Genomic DNA, 21,007 nt, shown 5'->3' on the forward strand with positions numbered 1-21,007 from the left:
AAGACAACAACGCCGGTGACCCCTGGATGTTGTAACCAGTGGCGGATCCAGGAAATAATGTTTGGGGGGTCAATAAGGATAGCGCGCGCAGCGTGAAATTTTTTTTTAACAGAAACGGCATGCATATCGTCATTTCATCGGGTCTTGGTAGGATAGCGCGACCAGCTACTCCAAAATCCTTGTTCAAAGGTCCTGAACGTTCAAACATGGAGGAAGAGATTGCTTCAACTTGTCGGCCTTCTCGGAATCAAACACACAAAGTGTGTAAAGGTACTTGGAGCACCGAACCTTGAACTTGATAGCATCCTTGGTCCTCTTGATTTTGACATTGCGGGCATCCTTCCTTCTTGCAGTTAGAAGGAAATCCTTGTCCTCTATTTTATGAGAGTAAAATCTCACACAACGATTGTGCAAAACAATCCAACGTTACCTTTACTGTGTCCAAGAATTGCCCTGGGTGCACGTTTCGCCCTAGAGAAGTATTCGACCACAGAGTGCAAGTCATCAGCCTCTCGCCGATAGTTACCATACTAAAATGTGCCTTCACTTTCCCTGACAACCAAAAATACCACAACTAATCAGCATCAATGTAATCTTAGATCTCAAATTGAAAAAAAATGCAAACTTTGCAAGTACGAACAGTATGATAAGGAAAGAGCCAGGCTTACAACTATGAAACTAACGAGGCAGTGGCGGCCGCCACTCCCCTCGTCGGGAAACACCACTAGACCCCAGGTCTTCGCCACTCCCCTCGCGCGCCTCGCCGGAAAATAATGGTTCACGCAGAGGCAGAGCCCTCTGTTTTTCTGGGTTTTCTGGGCAATCTGCAGTGCAGATTGCATTCTAATTTAAAAAAAAAAAAAAACCAGGCCAAAACGACGCCGTTTTGGACCTGGTAAAAAAAAATTTAAAAAACTAAATCAAAACGGCGCCGTTTTGATAGTTGAATTTAAAAAAAAAAATTATAATGGGGTAGGGGACCGCTTCCGCGTGTCACCCCAATGAAACCCTAGCTTTCTTCTTTTGTCTGTACCCCCCACACACACCCCATCTGCACACTGCACACCCTTTACTCTTTTCTATCCTTCTATTCTGTCTTCTTCACCAATAATCAACACACACACACACAGAGCGAGCCACCATCCATCTCAGCCAAGTTGCTCCTCAAACTCCAGCAGCCAAGCCAAAGCCACAAAGTCCTCTTTAATTTCTGTTCCACAAGCCAGTGAGCCACTCTCCTCTCCTCTGAGAGATTGAGCCGGCTCCAATCACTATTTAAAGGTAATTTTTTTAATTCTTAAATGCATAATCCCTACCTTAATTATGTGAATCAAATGATATGGTTATTGATTATTCATGTCATAGTTATTTAATACAAATTATGAAATTATTGATACGAATTGTTGGGAATTAGAAGAATCATGTGTATGTATAATTGTACATATAGATAAATTGGCATGTCAAAAGTCATCTTTAACTAAACTTATTGGTAATAAGCCACATTTTGAATGAAATTATGAATGATAATGAGCCTATTATGCGACGTTTTCATGACATGAAACCTCGCCGGCAACAATTGTAATTTGTTTGTATTGATTAATTATGGAAGACATTACTATATAAAAAGATTTAGTTGTTGCCATTTTTCTTTAACCTTGCATTTTTTTAAGTTCGCTCCTCCCCCCCCGAGAAATCCTGGCTTCGCCACTGTAACGAGGTGCACACAACAAAACTCTACACAGAACCTGCAACCGAAGTCTTTTTCTTCTCGCGCGCGCGCCCTTCCTTCTTCTTCAACCTGCAACCGAAGTCTTTTTCTTCTTTTAGACATTTCATCGAACACGTGGTGTGCAGCTCCAAGAGGTCGCACCAGCAGCTCCAAGGGGTCGCACCAGCAGCTCCAAGGGACCTCTAAGGTTATTTCCATGGCTTCCAAGGGGTCGTGCAACCCCATTGACCCCACTGTGGCTCCGCCTCTGGTTGTAACAGGGTGCGCTCCACCTACAGATTGGAGATAATTAATGAAATAAGTAAATATACTTTTCTAAATCGGTAAATCCGTGACAAAAAAATCTAGATTTTATGCTCCAGTTATATGTAACTTTGAAACTCTCGTATCTCTTCAGGGTAAATGTTCTCCCCTCCACTTTTGATCCGACCATTTGCTCGTCCGATTAGCCATACATTACCTGAGTCATCAGTGGATCCAATGTCACCGGCGTCAAACCATTCTTTATCACCGGAAACTGACGCATTTGGTGGACTTCCATGCCAATATCCGAGCATGACATGCTGGCCTCTAGTTAAAATCCTCCCCACACGAGAAGAGCCGTCAACTGAGATCTTCAGTTCTACGTGAGGAGAAGGCTTCCCAACATAAACACCTCTTCCTTGTTGAACCATTCTTAGCGGCTGGCCGGCGGTGTCAGCAGTTGGTTCGTACAGAGTCATGAAGGTTAACGACGAGCATGTCTCCGTCATTCCTGAGTTATCCAATCAAATTCAATCCTAGGCGCCAAACGAGCACTAAGTATATGAGCGAGGGAACCTGCTGGGATAAAGAGAGACTTATTACCATAAGCTGAGAGAAGCTTAGCTTTTGGGAACAATTTAATGGCAGCTTTGGTCAGCTCAATTGACAAGCCTCCACCTCCATTTAATACCTTCTTCACACTATCTATCCCTTTCCATGTTTCCTTCTCCCCGACAGATTTCGGAACATGAACTTCGAAAAACAACAGTTCAAGACTCATGTGTGCACTGCATATGAAAGACAGAAAAATTCGTTCTTTCATGCGTGTGATACAAAAAAAGGGTCGTCATTTACCTGAATCTAGAAACCAAATTGGCCATCATTGCCGGAACGGTGATCAGAGAAGTCACGCTATGTAGCTCTATGGATTCGAGGGCGGATTTAGCCTCAAACTTGGGCATCAAGACATGGCACGCTCCCACCATCAGCATTGCCAGGGCAGATGACAAACCACCAATGTGGCACAGCGGAGCAGCGTGCAAATAAACCTACAAATATCCACACCATTAAATGTTATGAACTCGTTCAATTTCACGATCTGAATCTCGTTCAACCCCTGCTTTCATGCGAAAATCTAATTTGAGCGTTCTCCACGCAAACTACAAGAAGAAGACATGCATACATAATCCTCACCGTAGCCAACAATGGCGATTTTCGATGGGGACTGTATGATAAAAGCCGAGTGGCTTAGGTTAACTCCCTTTGGCCTTCCAGAGGTTCCTATGTAACAAGAACAATTTTAGAACCTTTTGAGGACAAAGAAAGAGAGAGTAGAGATCATACCAGAAGTGAAGCACATGATCACAGCCCCCTCAGGCGCCCAGGAGTAATTCAACGTCGGCCCAGCGGCCCAGCCCCAACGGAGTTCTTTTTAATCGATTCATTAGTTATCACTGGCCAAACAAAGAATGCAGATTAACACATTAAACCAACTGGTTTTTGTTACAATTTTCTGAACGTAAAATTCATGTCTTAGAAACTACATACGATTATTCGAAGCCCTTACGACATCCGAGGAAGGCGAATCCAACGAAACATGCCACCTCAGAGAAGGTACATACATCGCGGAGTTGAAGCTTTGAGTACCAAGGGATGCAGCTATCATCAGTCACCAACATTGCTGGCCTCACTACTTCCATTGCCAAAAGTGCTTCTTCATAGCTCTGCAGGGGGTGAAAGCACAAATTAAAAAAATGTTGCGTCAGATTTGGTTACAGAAAAGTAATTGACAAAAGTATGGTTTCAAAGTTTACTTACGTACCCATCGGTAATTAAGAGGAGCAGCTATGGCACCAACATCTGCAATGGCTAGTAACCACTCCGAATACAATTCACTAATCATAAACAACCAAATATTAGTACTTATCCATGGTTTAGAATGGCTAAAAGTGCTTTCAGATAATCAAAGCGCTTACGACATGATAGGTAGAAATAACAAAAAAGAGTTTATAGATTTTTAAAAGCACTTTTTTGTGCTTTCTTTAGAAGCATCAATTTAGTAAAGTTATGAGTGCAAGTGCTTTTTCAAGTAGCATTTGGACATTAAGAAATTTTTTTTTTATGCTTCTAGTAAAGTTATGCTTGGAAGTGCTTTCTTAGGAAGCATTTGAATGTTAGTAAAAAAATTTGTTACGCTTCTAGTAGCGTTATGAGCATAAGTGCTTTTTAAAGAAACCTAAGGGCCTGATTGATATCTTATTTGAAATTTTTTATTATTTCTCAAAACATTTCTTAAGAACATTTCTTGAAAACAATTTTTTTAAGACTAAAAAACTTGATTAGTTTGCGATTTAAAAATTTTAAATCTTACGATTTAAACTAGACAAAGAGATTTAAAAAGAAATTGTCGCACGAAAGAGAGAAAGAGGAGAGAGAAGGGAAGAAAATAAAAGATGATTGAAAAAAAAAGAGAAAGAAGAGAGGATCGGACGAGATAGAGAGGAAGATGAGTGAGAGAATGAACTGAGAGAATGAAGAAAGCGGATTGGAGGAGAGACGAAAAAGGTACAAAAAAAAAGAGAAGAAAAGAAGAAAAGAGAGAGAGAGATAGATTTGGAGTGAGAGGAGAGAAGGGAGAGTAAAGAAATGAGTGAGTTTAAGTTTTAAAAACTCTAAAAACTCCTTTTTTTTTTTTTTTATGTTTTTAGAGAATAGACTATATTTTTGAGTTAGTTTTAGTTCAGTTTTTTAAAACAGTCCCTACAAATAAGTTTTTAAGGCTTAAAACTTGAAAATTATTTTTGAGTTTAAAAAATTGAATTCAAGTATGGTACCAAACAGGCCCTAAGAATTCTAGTTAAAAAATTGTTACGCTTCAGTAGGGCTACGAGCAGAAGTGCTTTTTCAGGAAACTTGATAAATTCTAGTGAAATTTTTTGTTATGCTTCTAGCAAAGTTATGAGCAAAAGTGTTTTTTCATGAAACTTAGGGTCTATTTAGTATTCTACTTGAACCTAACTTTTTAAACTAAAAAACAATTTTCAAGTTTTAGGCTTTAAAAACTTGTTTGGTATAACTATTTTCAAAAATTGAATTTAAGACTAACTAAAACATATAGTCTATTCTCTAAAAACATAAAAAGTGAGTTTTTAGAGTTTTTAAACTTAAACTCACTCATTTCTTTTCTCTCCATCCTCCCATCTCACTCCAAATTTATCTCTCTTTTTTCTTCTTTCTCTCTTTTTTTATTTTTTACTTTTTTTTTCTCTTCTCCAATCCGCTATCTTCATTCTTTCATTTCTTTTTCTCACTCATCTTTCTATCTATCTCGTCCGACCCTCTCTCTTTTTTCTCTTTCCTTCAATTATCTCTTACTTTCTTTCCTCCTCTCTCCTCTTTCTTCCTCTCCTGCGATCTCCTCTTTTTAGATCTCTTTATCTAGTTTAAGTCGTAAGATTTATAATTTTTAAATCGTAAACCAATCAAGTTTTTGAGTTTTAAAAAAAATATTTTCAAGAAATATTCTTAAGAAATGTTTTGAGAAATGATAAAAAATTTCAAATATAATACCAAATAGTCCTTATGAATTCATAGTGTTAGGGTAAAATTGGCAATCCCTGACAAAATGCTTGAGTCTGTAATAGCTTAGACTTGTTACATATTTTCAATTGTAATAGTTTAAGTCTAGGGAGGTTTCTCACACTTTCGATGCGAAGATGTTACCGAAACGCGATACTCATTCAGGTACGTTTGCATGCATCCAACTACATTCATCTATATCACATGTTATTGTATTAGGGATAGGACAGTGTGGGTTTTATTTCTCTAGAATGAATTATCCCGTCTATCAAACCGTGTTTTCAAACTTAGGTGTTTGCATGTTGGTAGGACTTATCTGTTTGCATGGGATTTATCTGATTGCATGTTGGTGGAGTTATCCAACTACATGGATTGCATTGTAGTTCTTATCAGATAAGAAATTGGTGCGGTGCTTTTTGTATTTATATGGGAAGTCAGGGACGTGCTCAAAGTGAGCCATATATGCATGAAAACTGATTTCATTGAAAAGAATTTTTAGAAGCACCAGCTTTAGTTTTTTTGTGCGTGGAAAAATAATTTGAATACTGCTGTTATATTGTGGTTCCAACAGCATGGGTTTTTAAGAGAAAATATTTTTTTTCATGCTGATTTCTTTGAGGTTTCAAATTGAATATCAATTATGGGAATGTGCCTTGTGATTTTCGTAATTGATTGTTTTTCAAACAAACACTTCATCATATAAACATTCTGCATGATCGAGTTAGCATCTTGCAAAGTTCGAGAGAAAGGTGATTGACGGCTGCGTTAGTGCCGTGCCACTTCAACTCGAAGACTGAAGAAAGATCGAGTAGCAAAGCGCGGAGACAAAGCTGCCAACTGGTATGAGTGTCTAGTTGATGAGTTTTGTAAGTCTTTATGTATTCTTTCTTTCTTAGTGCTTCCTGGTTTGGTAGCCTGAGGATTTTCCCAGTGGTGGGTTTTGCCTCATAAAATCCTACATCGTGTGTGTGCTCTTTATATTCGTACTGAATATTTGTGTAAGATTATGTTTGCATAACTGATTAATTTAAACCATAATTTGCATTAGTGTTAAGTTGAAATTTATAGATTAAGTTAGTATCCATCCTAGGACTTTCACATAGTAATTTGTTACGCTTTTAGTAAAATTATGGGCAGAAGCTGTTCATTTGGAAGAAATCCTCAACAAGTCCTTGGTTTATTGTCTTTGAAAAGCATTGTACAAGTGAAGCAGCACCTGTTGAAGGCAGCAATGGAAATGACGTCGCCGGAACATAGGCCGAGTTGGAGCAGGCCTTGGGCCAGATATATGACACCACCCACGAATTCCTCGCCGGTCTTTTGCCGGTTGCCGGTGATCGTGACCGCGGAATTGCGCCGGAGAGTAGATATAGGAGGGTCAGGCATTGGCGAATGTGGGCCTCTGAGTAATTACCCATTTCTATGGGGAGTAAACTAGGAATTTACTAAAAGTCCTGTTATTTTTGTGAAGCTCTCTGCAGCTGCAGGTGCTCTACCGAGCTCTGAGTGTTCCGTTTGCAAGAAAGAGCGCGGCGAGAGAGGGAGCTCAGAGCAGAATGCCATTGGACGGATTTGGATCCTGAGCTAATGGATAAGATCCTCCTGATCAAGTGTTATGGGCCGTTGGATTTTTATCCAACGACTACAAATAGATGAGTCATTTTAAAGTTATAATAATTATAGCCGTTGGATGAAAATTCAATGACCCATAACACTTGGTCAGGAGGATCCTCTCCATTAGCTCAGGAGGGGATCCAAATCCCCATTGGACGACTGGATTTTCAAGTTATCTTATCTTGTCCCAACACGTGGACATATACATGTCACGACCAACGACTTCATACATAAGCATAAACCATCACGGAATGATTCAGTGGTTGGAGACGAATATTAGACTTGTATTCCACATTGCACGTCTTATGTTTGATTTCTAAAACTAGTGAATCCTACAATGGTAGCTAAAGAAAGGCTAAAATGTCTTTATAAGTCTTTCCGGTCCTATAAAAATAGACTGTCGTGATCTATTTAAAAAAAAAATGCAAGCATAAGCATTACGTTTGGGTGCAGACTAAAAGAACTTTGGCCTTTGACTAGGCGACTGTTTTACTTAACTCTTCTTTATTTATTTGTTTTTTCAATCCAAATTGAAACGGTATGATATAGAATGAATCAATAGTTTTATATTTGACTAGAATCAAAACAAAAGATAAATAAGCGGAGATAAATGCCATTTCCTTTCCTTGCAATGTCCAAGCCAAGGGTTTTCTTAAATTTTTTACTGGAACTATCTTCTCCTTATCCTTAATTTATAAATAAGGATCTGAGCCAAAGATCTAATGGCTAAAGATCGACACCAAGACTAGCAATAGTAAATGTAAAAAAGAAATGCATGGATGTATGCTATTTTCTGAAATAGAATTTGATCAATCATTTTTTTCTGTTGTTAAGGTGGAGAACTGAACCAAGAATTCTCTTTCTTTATCATCAATCGAATCACTGTTCAAGACCCATAATTCATATGGTTACCGGGTTGGTTAAATGTTGTTAATGAGAATAGTAAAAAGTATATAATAGCTAAGTCACGAAAAACTCCCACCAGCTAAGATATTATGTTAATAATATCTTAAATCAATCACTTATTGTAATGTCATGTTTGATGGTCAAATGTTTTATCTTTCTCACGCAACAATACATGATTAGATTAAAAATCAAGCGCTGAGAAAATTTCATGTGCATGATAGTTCTTCTCAGCTTAAAAATCTCATGTGCATTTTGTGCAAAGGTTACTTATCGCCGTCAATGTCTACAGTTAAATTTGATTTTCCTTCTTTTTCTTCTTTGTCATCGAAGTTAAAGAAGAAAAGAGAAAGAATGAAGCAGAAGCAACTTAGACCCAAAGTTAAGCCCATGTTAAAAATAAATAAAAAAAGTTAAGCTCCTAAATGATGCTCCCAATTTAAGTCATTTCCAGTCGAGTAGTGTTACACTTACAATCTATTTGTACCATCGTTTGTACTATTTTTCTAATAAAGGTAAGATCTATCAATACATGTGAGTCATATCTCTGTCAGATAAAAAGTAAAAATATCATTTTTTGTTTCCAATCACGTATAGTACCATAAAGTAAAATGTGACAAACTAAACTACTTTTGGCATCACGGATGAACCATGACCATTCTTTATCAAGCTTTACAAAAATACAAAGCAAAAGCTTCACCCGGCCATCTTTTTTTTTTTTTTTTTTTTTTTTTATGTCATACATATTACATGATCGTTATGGATGGTTTCTTGGATTGGATTTGGTAACTCAAAAGAGTCAAGTTACGTTAAAGCAATGGAAGGCTAAATTTTTGAATTATTCAAGTTTTTTTATAAGGTGTTGTTATCCTAGCATTGGTGGGAATCGGAAGTGATAATTTCATTCACGACTAGTCCATTCTCGAGTTCAACTTGGACAAAACTTGGTAGTTCACTTCTATTTCTTCCTCCAACATAATGTGAGTCTAGTTGAAGATATCGATAGAGCACAAATTAAGGTATCCCCTACCGCAAACGTTGTTGTGTGGGATTCGGTGAGATGTAAAGCAACCCATGATTTTGTGAGACTATGAATGACGCGGTGAACAATCTGATAAGTGTTTTTTGAGTCTAGCGAGCCATCCAATCCAATGCCAAGCACAAAAAGTGATTAAGAACAAGATTTCCCATCAAATACAATCTGTTCCAATGAAATCATGTTCTTTTTCTCCCTTCTATTATTACAGGGTGTAAAATCTAAAAGAGTAAAAGGGTGCATGTTAAGGAGAGATTTCAATATGTTCGGAACATTGGTGATAAACCCTTTGTTATTGTACAAGTAATGAGATACTTGTGTTAAAAAATTAATAACGTATAAAAAAAATATCCGCTTGTATATGAGCAATGTTATTCATACTATGTTTTTGTACCATATTTCCATATCATCTTATGTATGTGGCATTTGATGTGGATAGTCACATATTAAATTTGGTTCATTAGTTAATAAACTAATAATTAAGAAAAACTAGTTAATTAAATTATGATTGTGGCTTACTATGAGTATTTCTCTTTCATTTCTTTGGGTTTTGCAAATTTTTCATTGGGCATAAAACCATGAATTAATCATTTTCATACCATGTTTAACTAAATTTAAAAATTTGATTAATTTAAATGATACGACTGTTCACATCAGATATCATCCAAAATGATATAGAAATATGGTACAAAAATATAGTATGAATATCATTACTCCTTATATAATGACATTTGATATATTAATCGTGTTTCCGACAAAATGAAAAAACTTCTAGTGATTTAGGTTGGTGTGTGAGAAATTATATATTATGAATGGATAATAGTACAGTACAATAAAGCAAACGATGACCGTTGAATCAACTCAAGTCCATTATATAGACTTCTGTGAATTCTATATTGCAATACAGTGGAGAGAGACAGAGAGCGAGAGCAGCCACTGCTCAGTCGTCACTGGTCTCCGACAAACGACAACCAAAACACAGATTTCTGAATCCAGACAAAAAGAAAAAAAAAATCATATAAAACGACGCCGTTGGTGGACCTGAGCCCTCTGGAGACAGAGGAAGAGGCAGAGGCAGAGAGGGAGAGAAATGGCGTTTTTCATCCAAGTTGGTGTAGCAGCGATCGCGGTGTTTCTGATGGCGGTGGCGATGGAATCTGACGGGCGGGAGCTGCGTCCGTCTGATCACGGCCTCGTGTACCAGAACCCGGCGCCGGCCAGCGCGAAGTCGCCGGCGGATGAGAAGTCGTTCTTCGGCGGGGGAGGAGGAGAGAATTCTCCGGCGGCGGGGGACGCAGCACTGCCGAAGCCAAAGGCAATGAACTCGAGCGACGCCGACGCGTCGTGGTGGAAGGGCGTGGTGGCACGTGACGGCGGGAGGCGTAGAGATCACGTGGAGGACGTGTTGCTGGTGGCGAGCTTGGTTTGTGGGATTGCGGGTGTCGCTCTGTTCGTGGCCTCCGCTTTTGTTTACGTCTTAAGGTACCGAAAGCATAAATCTTTACCGTCAGAATCACCGTCATCTTGAGGTAATTACATTAAGTAATACCTAAGGGCATATAAGTTTGGAGCCGCTTTTAAACGACTGAAAGCGTTTTTAGAGAAAATATTTTTGAATTGAAAAAACACTGGGTTGAAATGTTTTCTTCTAAGTGCTTTTCAGCAGCATTTTGATTAAAGATTAGTTCTAAAAACATTTTCATCAAAAACACTTTCAACTATTTTAAAAGTACTCTCAAACGACTCCTAATGCTTCTTTGGATTTATACTCTTTAATTTTATTTTTTTCGTGTAAATAAACTTAAGAGTTGCATCATATGCGATAGAGGATGCAGATGTCCAGTTATTTTTCTTTGATCCTTGTTAATTTGCCTTAGTGCTTTTAATGTTAATGCTTGTAATGAGGTTCCAAATTAATTAACAATGCCTAGAGTTGCTTTTAATTTAGATTATGGTTACACGTCCTACTCAATGATGCTCGTTTTATGCATGATCTAAATGTGCAATATCCATTAAATCTCTATATGTAAAATCTAAACCATTAATTTTTTGAACCACTCAGATAAATATTATTTCATACTATTTCAAGATTTAAGTGTTATAGTTAGATGTAGGTTGTAATGTATCGATATAGCTTTTATTATGTGAGATATATGGAGGAATAAGTAAGGATTAATTTGTCACAAAGGAATGCCAAAAATAGAGTAAAATTAAAAGAGAGGATCTGGGATCTTCCAATTACATCCGTTCATCGTACATCGTGTTATCAGTTTTTGTTAGTTACTGTTTATATTCAATTTTAAATAAAAAAATTTATAATGATTTTTGACTGCACGATATATGATGAACGAATGTGATTGAAGAATCCCAAAATTCTCACAAAGATGATCCGAGAATCCTCCTGCTAAAATTAATTATCGGTTGGTGAGCATTTAGTCCAGCTCACAGCACATGGTTGACTTTGGGTTAGCTTGTGGGTGACGGCATCGACAATCAAAGTGAAGATGATGATAAAGAACACGGTTACTTGAGTCGGATCTTTGAACAAGAATCGGATTCAATTTAGTAATATTTATCTTCTCATTAATTAGCTCTTAGTCTAGTAGTATTTACATTCTCAATAGTTGAATAGAGCAATTTCAATTTTTCAAATCAAAGATTCGGTTCAACTTCTCGTGTTTACTGACATATAAAATAATAAAATATGGAGTTTAAATTAAAATCCGTGATGAAATACTTAATATCAAGAATCAGATCAACTAGGAGGTACCAATTGATATGATCATCTTCTCCAAGTCATGAGCATGCTCGAGAATATATTATGCGAGCTCAATAACATTAGACCGAAATTTATAATGTATGACTACCTCCTTGACCCTGAACCCATTTCTTCTCTCCCTTCCTCGATTCATGACTTCCCTCGTTCCAAGTAAACATATGGTTAGGGTTACTCTTCCCTTTTATTTCATCTCATCCAGGTCAACTTCTTTTCTAGAACTAGAAGATTCCAATGGAAATAAGCAAAACCATTGTGACTAAGGGACTTATGATCTAATTTTTCCCAATCGGACGGCAATTCATTAACTAGAATGACAACTAAATTTCTATAAGCAAGTACACAAGATGGAGACAAGTGCACGGTGCCATTCCATACAAAAATATACATACAACGAAGACAACAACAACAACAAAGCCTTCTCCCACTAAGTGAGGTCGGCTGATCCTAGAACGCCACTGCGTTCGGTTTTGCGCCAAGTCTTCTGTTAGCTTCAAGCACTCATTGTCTTTCTTACCAAAAACGACAGGTTTTTATTGAATACCATGAACAAAAAATAATTGAATTATTTACCTATTGCTCAAGGGGCATCCACTCTAGTTCTAAATCTAATTCTCCACACTCAACATTCTGCAGCTTGAGAGACAGCTCCTGTTTTACCTTCCCGTCGATAATATTAACTGTGCTATCGTCTATGAGGGCATTGTCATTCGACTTCAGCCATTTTCCGATTTGCATGTTGCCAAACATTCCTGCATCCCCGAACGCCATTGCAGATGTTATCAAAGGCTGAAGATCAACCTCTGCTTCTCCCATTATGTCATCAGCCGAGAACGTGTCATAATCAAACACCTGCTGCAATGTGACAAGCAGAACGATAGGGTAAGATACTCCCCAAGTAATACATAAAGGCTTCTGATTAGACCAGAGGCAGAGGCTAATCTGCTATCCATGTATACCATAATCTACAAGTGAAAAAGGATAAAAGGTAAAACCTTGGAAGCAGTCAGATTGCGTCAAAGTTTTCCTTATCATCAAAACAAACTTTGTTGCGACATTTAACATAGGAATAGCGGGAGGCTGACGTGACTGCTTCCGGTGAGTATGGCCCACTTCGTATTAGGGTTAGGATGGGTGGGCACATGCTTTTTGACACACATTTTGACACCCACTTTATAGGGTCCACTTTGTAATGTATTTCAACGATTTGAATCATATAAATACATTATGAAGTGGGCCCTACAAAATGGGTGTTAAAATGCGATTAAAAAAAATGGGTGTTTCCTAATCTATCGAGTATAATAATAATCTCTTATCGAATAACAAATGAATTATGTGCAAAGATGAAGAGGAAAAGAGGCATATATATACGTACCAACTGCAAAGGTCCAAATTGCTCAGGTACAGACAGCATGAGTTCCTCATTCCAGACAGGATTCAAGTTACTCTTTATTACAGTCGTCCGAAGAGTCTACATCATCACCAACATTGTCATGATCAAATAAAGAAATGTCAGTCTCAAGTGAATTGAAATTGAAATTATCTTATTAACATAGCGGGTCGCAATCTATAAATGGTCTAACACGTGTAATCAAATCTAGCCCGTTAGCATGTGTCAACAACCCTGTTCTTTGAAAGTTTTACCCCCATGTTCCTTGTTATATGCAAAAACCAAGTAAAGATGAACTCTCTCTCTCCCCCATCCCCCCTTTTCGTCCCTTCAAACCCTGTTTTTGTCCCTCTAATCGCTCTCTTGGGGATATTTTGGATGTTTGACTTTGACATGGAGCTCAAATAAACAGAAAGTAACCAGGAACTAGGAAGTAAAGGGATCCCATAAATTCTACATGCTTCTGCATGTCAAGCAGATTCTGAAGTTTCAGTACCAAGGCAAAAAGAAAAGTGAATGAATTATTAACCTGCTGCCCAAGAGTCAGGATGACATAAGGATCGCTTGTCATCATATCTCGAATAGCTAAATTTGTGCCTCTAATCACCTTTACCTTCAATAAACCAATAAATTCTACCATGCCTTCCTGCTGCACATGTCAAGTATGGAACAAAGTTACATTCCACCCTCCCAAAAGTATATCAACTTTTACTTTAATACTCGAACTACATAATTGAAAGGCAGACATAAGGTGTGACAATATTTACCGATTTCTCTGAAGAATTTGAACGGAAACTATCGATAATCTTTCTAGAAAAACTATTTGATTGGAGAGTGCTCTGGAGAGAGTTCTTTCTAGAAGGACCTGAGTTAATCCGTAAGCTAGGTTTCAGAAAATCTTGAAGCTCATACTTTGACCTGCATAAATATGTGACTACTTTAAACATCTGAAAAATAACCCAACAATTGAATCTGCTCCATGGTAGATTCTAGAATTCTATATCATAACTAACCGGATGAATTTTGAACGTTCCTCATGACCGGCATCTGGTCCAGGCTTTGAAACTCCCACAGGAATAAAAGCCTCGTAAATTGAATTTGCAGAAGAGTTTCCTCCAACTTCTATCATTGCATCAATTTCATCATCAGACCATTCATCTAGGGTCACTGACAAAACCTGAACATTTCAAATTCATGTTGTTTAAGACAAATATACAATTATAATAATGCATATGACTTGGGACATCACATCTGAATATAGAGAAAACAAAATAATAATGAATATCAAATATCAATCAATTAAGCAACATTTGACAGATCGCCGAGCAAGCCTGGAATAGTTCTACTGTGCCTAACATCCTAAAAACAAAAGAAGAAGACAACCCAAAAGAGAGATTTTTTTGGTAAAAGAACTGAAATAAACTTCCCCAGTTTCCTTGCGGTGCAACTCAAACAACCAAGGATGAAAGTTCATGTAAAAAATCAAATGAACTTCCTTGATGAAAGCAGATTGGCATCAATCAGTTATTTCGTTTTTCGAGTTACAAGTTTACTTTTGGTCAGTAGATTTTGTATTGTTAAAAACAATCATGCTTCTGTTCTTTTTTTTTTTCTGTATAAATTTAGTTATATTACAATCCTGCAAACAAAACTCTGAAGTATGAGTGTCCCTAACTAGTCATCTGTCATGTTTTCAACTAGCAAATTGTTTCCATTAAAAAAATTAAATTAGAGGCATCCAGCAATCAGGAGCGGTTACCTTTGATATATGAGTACCAAGACTCCTGTGCACACCACAACATTTTAAGCATATAAAAACTCCAATGTTTGCTGACCTGCAAATGCAGTTACGAACAAAATATCTTACAAATCAGAAGGATATAGGATGGAAAGTAAACTGTCCTAATGTACATTTATTTTCAATTGTCCTGAAACAGGTGTATCCAAATTTGGGATGTCAACTAATAGCTTTTCACGAAACAGTGCAATAACTGACTTGGTGCTTATACAAACACCGACACAATGTCAGTATCAACGGGGAAAAACTTACGCCCATTTAGGATCTGTTGCACCACAATCAGCACAATTGCGATTATCTTTTTGGATCAATAAATCTTTTAATCTTCTTTTACCTGCATTGAAACGTGCAAGTCATTCAGTTTCTAGATTAAAGCAATAAACATAAAGGACACTTTCTTTTTATGCCAAACATGTACAGATTTGGTTCAAGAAACCACAGTAAGAAAAGTTGTACAGTCCAGTGAATAGAAAGTATGTAGAACAAAACCTTCCTTCCTTTTTCCTTTTCTTACCAGAATATTACATGTAAATACGGTGCATAATTCATAATATCTAAAAAAATTCAAGTTATAAGACCCTATTCATATTGTATTTTTCTTTTGATTTGAGTTTTACAAGCATACCTGAGGCAGGCCTCCCAAGCTCCATAGGACGGTGATTCATTGCTCCACTAATAACTTACAATCATGCAACGAGTGATGCCGGTTATTTTCAAGTAATCAGGACAGTGACCTGAAAAAGGAAAACTAAAACAACCAACCTGAGCAAAAAACGTTCCAGAAACGAAACAACCACACCGAATCGAAAGCCTCAAAATTTGAACTTCTTTAGCATAAAGTACGCAGACAAGCTAATCCTGTAGAGCTCATATCAAGCAAATTGCCCCCCATATGTGAGCAAAAATCAGTTTGAAAACGATGAAATTCGCAATACCACTGCGAGTATGCAATAATCGTTGACGGGTATTTTACATCATTCGAAGTTGAAGGCAGTCCGATAATCCAAACATCCACATCAAATTCAGAGAAAAACTAATGAACAAAAATACTATTTGACTTGGCTACAAAAACCCCATAAATGGATAAAATACGTGAATGTATTTTTGTTTTTTATGTTGATTTTTTCGTGTCCCAAATGATGAAAGCTCCAATCAAACGCAACAAAATGAAATCAACGATTACAAGAAACAAAACCCAAATCAACAATTAAGGGATAATTAATAATCATAAATGATGGGTTCTATTCAAAAGTAATAGAACATGCAACTAAAGGTGGAAACTTGGTCCAAATCAAAGGCTCCAAATCAATCCAACGACTGCTATATCATTCACATATAACCAGAAAAAGAGAAAATGATAGAAACCAATCATCCAAAAAATGAAAAACTAACCTGACAATTATAAAATTATGGAGAAAGATATCAAATTTACCAGTGGATTGAAGAAATGGGAAATGCCCCTTATAGAATGATTGATTCTTCAGAGAAATAACCAGCAACAGAGAGAGAGGGAGAGAGAGGGGACGAGGAGGAGGAGGAGGAGGATTGTTGAAACAACTGCGTTTTGTTTTGGTTTTGTTTTTTTAGTTTCGTTTTTGTTTTTCTAGTTGTTGAAAAGTATTTTATTTATTTGTTTTTATATTGTAAGGTCAGAGGAGGTGGAATTACAATGGTAGGACAGGAAGGATTGATTGAGATTAAAATTGGTGGAGATTAAAATTATTAATTTCAGGATATGGGCAGTTTAATTGCCTTCCCTAAAATAACTACCACACTCCTTTTGCTGCTCCCAACTCCCAAATTGGCAGTTGGGCATGTAATCATTTCTTTCTTTTAGAGTTGTAGACTTGTAGTAGTTGGATTTGGTTAAATAGTTCGTTGCTCGGGGAGAGAGGAATTGGTGGGAATCCGTATTAGGGTGCAAATGTATATATTCATTTTTTTTTTAGTACATTGATAATTTTACACTAGGCAAAGGGAAGTTTGGCTAAGTCACACAATAAGCAATCTAATTTGATATCGAATTCGTCATCGACAAAATTGGAACATAAGACCTCTCACTTCCAAATGAAAAGGAATATACCAAACCGTAGTACTGAGTGGCTATTCATTCTTAATTAACAAAAAAAAAACCTATAAGTGAGGAAGAAATCGAAGGAGAATTAACTCTATCGCTTCAACTCCATTGTTGCTTACGAATTTGATAAGTAATAAGTGAGGAAGAAATCGAAGGAGAATTAACTCTATTGACTTATAAGCAATATTACTACTCCTAAACTACTAAGGAAAATGAATAGGGTTTGAACTTAGGACACAATAAGTTAAAAGAAGAATATACTATGCACAATAACAAGCCACTTGCAAGCGTCGAAACTATCTAGACAATAAGTTACTTAGGACGCAATGGATTAATTATGTAATGTGTATTTAGTAATGAAAAGGAATTTTGTTACTTTTGTCAAATGATATTTGGACAAGGATTGTCTGCCCTCCTTGTTCCCGTGCCCTCCCATGCCCTCCTGTTTGTGTGGTCACGGTTAAGCCACGTCAACATTTTATATTACTATTCATTTTTATCTTATTATCTCTATAAAAAAACAATATAAAATGTTGGCGTGGCTTAATCGTGACCACACAAAACAGGAAGACACGAAAAGGCACGGGAACAAGGAGGGCAGACAATCCTTGTCCATAATATTTCACCTGGTGGGTCATCCCAATTTTGAGTCATTGCCTTCCAGAATATGTTGTAAATGTTTGACATTCTAAATTAAAGTTTCATGCGTCATAACCAGTCATTTTCGTATTTATTTCTTTCTCCCCTTATTTAGGCAAATAAAATGTCAAAGGTATTAATATTAGGAGGCAGATTGTCTGCACTCCTGTTTGGGTGCCTTTCTCATTCTCTTCTATTTGTACTATCACGGTTAAGTCACGTCAACATTTTATATTCTTATTGCCTTTTATCTTATTATATATATAAAAAAATTAATATAAAATGTTGACGTGACTTAACCGTTATCGCACAAAATAGAAGATGATGGAAATGGCAACCAAACAGGAGTGCAGACTATTTGCCTTCTTAATATTAAACCTGATTTTATTATTAATTGACATTGAAAAGTAGTGGTATGTACACAATGTAGGGCTGGTTCGGGTCGGGATCCTGAACCGAAACCCCAAACCCGATTCCCAAACCAAAACATTTCGGGATGGGATTTTATATCCCGAAACCGAACCAAAACTATTGGAATCCCGAAATTCGGGATTCCCGAAAGTGTTTCGGGATTTTCGGGAAACTTCGGGATTGGGCCTTGAAGCCCAAAATGTTGGGCTTTTATAACTTTTTACAATTTTAACCTTTTTACAATTTGAAGCCCAAAATGTTGGGCTTTTAAAGAGTAAGCCCACCATTTAAAGGGTAAGCCCACCCTTTTTTCATAAAAAAAAAAAAAAAAGGTTACAATTGGCAATTGCAACCAGCCACTGCCCGCATAAGCACAGGCAGCCCACTTGTTTCAATTTCATCACAATATCACAGATTCACAATACCACACATGTTTCAATTTTCATACCAAGAAAGCAACAACTAACAAGTTAAGCTTAAGTTTATAAACGTCTAACAAACTAGTTAATTAAAAGTGCATGCAACCAAAATGAAATAAGTTAAATTTTACAAACCAAACTTCCGAATGAATTTAGATTAAATTACAAACCAAAAGCAAAACATAGTTTATAAACGTAGTTCATTTCCTTTAGCCCCTTCGGCCTCTTCCCCTTGTTGATGAATGACCCGTTGACGTTGGTGTTGATGGTGGTGGTGGACCCCTTCCTCTTGTTGATAATTGAACCCTCCTTTGTGTTGGATTAGATGCTCTTGAAATGGGTGGTCGTGGAGGTAATGATGGGCGGCGTTGAACTTGAGGTGGTGGAGGAGGTGGCATTTCACCTTGTGTGGGATTCTCCTCACCTCCCATATTAGGCAACTCTAAAACGATAAAAACAATAAAACACAAAATATATTTAGAAAGTGAATGCATAAATTTTAAAACTAAGAAAATGAAAACATGAAATCAAATATTTCACTTACCCTTCTCCAACTCTTCAAGTTCCTTGTAGAACATAAGATCGTCAATTGTAGGCTCCTTGTAGAAAGACATTTCATTCCCCCTTAGCCAATCACTTGTACACACCAAAGCCTCAACTGTTCTCGGTGTTAGGGAAGTTCTAAAAGGATCTACAACTCTCCCACCAAGACTAAAAGCATTCTCACTAGCAACGGTGCTACTAGGAAGAGCAAAAATGTCCTTGGCAACCCTACTAAGAGTTGGATATATTCCAGAATTGACTTTCCACCAATCCAAAATATTGAAACCCTCATAAGTTAAGCTTTGGTGAGGATCATTGAAATACATATCCACTTCATTGGATATCTCATTTTGTTGGGCCGCTGCTCTTTTTTGTTGGATCTTCCTTTGCATTCTTGTAGCAACATCATCATCTTCCAACCCCGAAGAATCATCTACCACAACACTTGGCCTTTGATTCCCGGTAACACTACTACTACTACTAGAAACCTCTCCCTCCTTATACGCCTTAAACAAATATGTCAAGTTTTTTTTAATAGTCGTCTTCACATCCAAGATTGCATCACATGAATAGCAGAGTTCCTCTAGACTTGCCTCCAACATTTCAAACTTGTACCTCGGGTCGAGTGCTTGGGCTATAAAGAGTATAGGGTTAACCTTTTCAATGTCCCCCCAATACTTGTCAAACTTAAGCTTCATGGAAGTTGCCACACTTTGCAAAGTGGCATTAGAGAAAGTGCAAATCTTTTCTTCTATCTCCACTTGCAATGCCATCACCGTGCCAAGTATTAAGTTTGAAGTTGGTGTCAAGGTTGCACTAAGTGTCAAGGTGGCATCATAAAACTTTTTAAGAAAGTGAGCAAAACTCACCGCCCTCTCCCAATCTTCCACCACCGGAGGACCCACCCGTTTCACCTTGGTTGTGACCCCATTAATCTCTTTAGATACTTCCTCTTGAAAGTAAGAGATGAAAGTGTTGCACTCATCTGCCATCCTTGAGAACACTTGCTTAAATTTGAAGGCACTATTGAGCATTTCATAGGTGGCATTCCACCTTGTGACAACATCAAAAGGAATATTCGACATCCTATCAAATCTCATCAAGACGCAATACTCCCTAAAAGTCTCCAACCTCGCGGGGGATGAGTGTATGAACTTGACACAATTCCTTATCCCTTCAATCTCACGACTAAGCTTCGTCATTCCATCTTTAACTATCAAATTGAGGATGTGACAAGCACACCTCATGTGCAAGTGAGCCCCATCAAGTAAAAGAGTACCATTGGACTTGAGTCTTCTCTTCATGTAGGCAATGGCAGTGTCATTGGCACTAGCATTGTCAACGGTAATGCTAAATACCTTGTCTATGCCCCAAGTATTCAAGCATACCTCTAGACACCTCCCAATATCATCACCCTTGTGAGACGTAATTTGAACAAAATTTAGGATCCTCTTATGCAAAGCCCAATCATTATCCAAAAAATGTGCCGTCACCACCATGTAATTAATATTTTGGATTGAGGTCCAAGTATCGGTAGTGATACTCACCCTCAAACCATCAACCACCCTCTTGATTTTTTCCTTCTCTGTAAAATACAATTCTAAAACCGCCGCCGCCACCTTGTGCCTATTTGGAAGCTTGTACTTTGGATTCAAGTCATGGATCCAATCTCTAAAGTCCTCTTGATCAACCGCCCTAAAAGGCATCTCCGCTTTTATTATCCACTTCACACATTTCATATCAAGTCTTTTTTGATTAAACGTGTGAGCGACAACTTGACCCCCCATCACCCCTTGTGACAACAATGGTTGTTTCGAATCCGGAGCCTCGTAAAGACTAGAATCCGGGCA

The 21,007-nt window shown here is 37.5% G+C and overlaps 2 protein-coding genes, 2 long non-coding RNA genes and 1 pseudogene across 8 annotated transcripts; 3 read left to right on the plus strand and 2 right to left on the minus strand.

Moving 5' to 3' along the window:
* Positions 1-20: 20 nt before the first annotated feature.
* LOC126623860 (uncharacterized) lies at positions 21-1,891 on the plus strand. Its single transcript, XR_007623909.1, has 3 exons — positions 21-270; positions 354-537; positions 1,743-1,891. It is a non-coding gene; the product is annotated as an uncharacterized LOC126623860 (long non-coding RNA).
* On the minus strand, positions 1,522-7,593 carry LOC126623859 (2-succinylbenzoate--CoA ligase, chloroplastic/peroxisomal-like; annotated as a pseudogene).
* On the plus strand, positions 6,054-7,657 carry LOC126623862 (uncharacterized). Its single transcript, XR_007623912.1, has 2 exons — positions 6,054-6,391; positions 6,746-7,657. It is a non-coding gene; the product is annotated as an uncharacterized LOC126623862 (long non-coding RNA).
* A 2,334-nt stretch (positions 7,658-9,991) lies between these two features.
* LOC126624154 (uncharacterized) lies at positions 9,992-11,051 on the plus strand. Its single transcript, XM_050293187.1, has one exon. The coding sequence runs from the start codon at positions 10,195-10,197 to the stop codon at positions 10,630-10,632; it is 438 nt and encodes a 145-aa protein (XP_050149144.1). The 5' UTR covers positions 9,992-10,194; the 3' UTR covers positions 10,633-11,051.
* Positions 11,052-12,184: 1,133 nt separating this feature from the next.
* LOC126624153 (probable ADP-ribosylation factor GTPase-activating protein AGD13) lies at positions 12,185-16,680 on the minus strand. 5 transcript variants are annotated; one of them, XM_050293184.1, is made up of 9 exons: positions 16,501-16,680; positions 15,694-15,816; positions 15,321-15,402; positions 15,030-15,105; positions 14,284-14,447; positions 14,038-14,188; positions 13,800-13,916; positions 13,256-13,351; positions 12,185-12,735 (listed from the first exon to the last, which is right to left on the minus strand). In XM_050293184.1, the coding sequence occupies exons 2-9, from the start codon at positions 15,731-15,733 to the stop codon at positions 12,454-12,456; spliced, it is 1,008 nt and encodes a 335-aa protein (XP_050149141.1). In that variant the 5' UTR covers positions 15,734-15,816; positions 16,501-16,680; the 3' UTR covers positions 12,185-12,453. The 5 variants fall into 5 exon arrangements, with proteins under 5 accessions (XP_050149141.1, XP_050149143.1, XP_050149139.1 ...); XM_050293186.1 differs by having other exon boundaries at positions 12,185-12,732; positions 13,800-13,919; positions 16,501-16,679; XM_050293182.1 differs by having other exon boundaries at positions 13,800-13,919; positions 15,694-15,802; positions 16,501-16,678.
* Positions 16,681-21,007: the final 4,327 nt, after the last annotated feature.

This window comes from Malus sylvestris, chromosome 5 (genome assembly GCF_916048215.2).
Source record: "Malus sylvestris chromosome 5, drMalSylv7.2, whole genome shotgun sequence".
In the NCBI taxonomy this organism is placed as follows: domain Eukaryota; kingdom Viridiplantae; phylum Streptophyta; class Magnoliopsida; order Rosales; family Rosaceae; genus Malus; species Malus sylvestris.

Bases quoted from the DNA above. Each gene is read 5' to 3' on its own strand.
- LOC126624153 (XM_050293182.1), bottom strand. From the start codon at position 15,733: ATGAATCACCGTCCTATGGAGCTTGGGAGGCCTGCCTCAG. The intron at 15,403-15,693 runs GTATGCTTGTAA...GTTTCAATGCAG, and splicing joins GCTTGGGAGGCCTGCCTCAG to GTAAAAGAAGATTAAAAGAT. The intron at 13,920-14,037 runs GTAAATATTGTC...TGACATGTGCAG, and splicing joins CAAATTCTTCAGAGAAATCG to CAGGAAGGCATGGTAGAATT.
- LOC126624154 (XM_050293187.1), top strand. From the start codon at position 10,195: ATGGCGTTTTTCATCCAAGTTGGTGTAGCAGCGATCGCGGTGTTTCTG.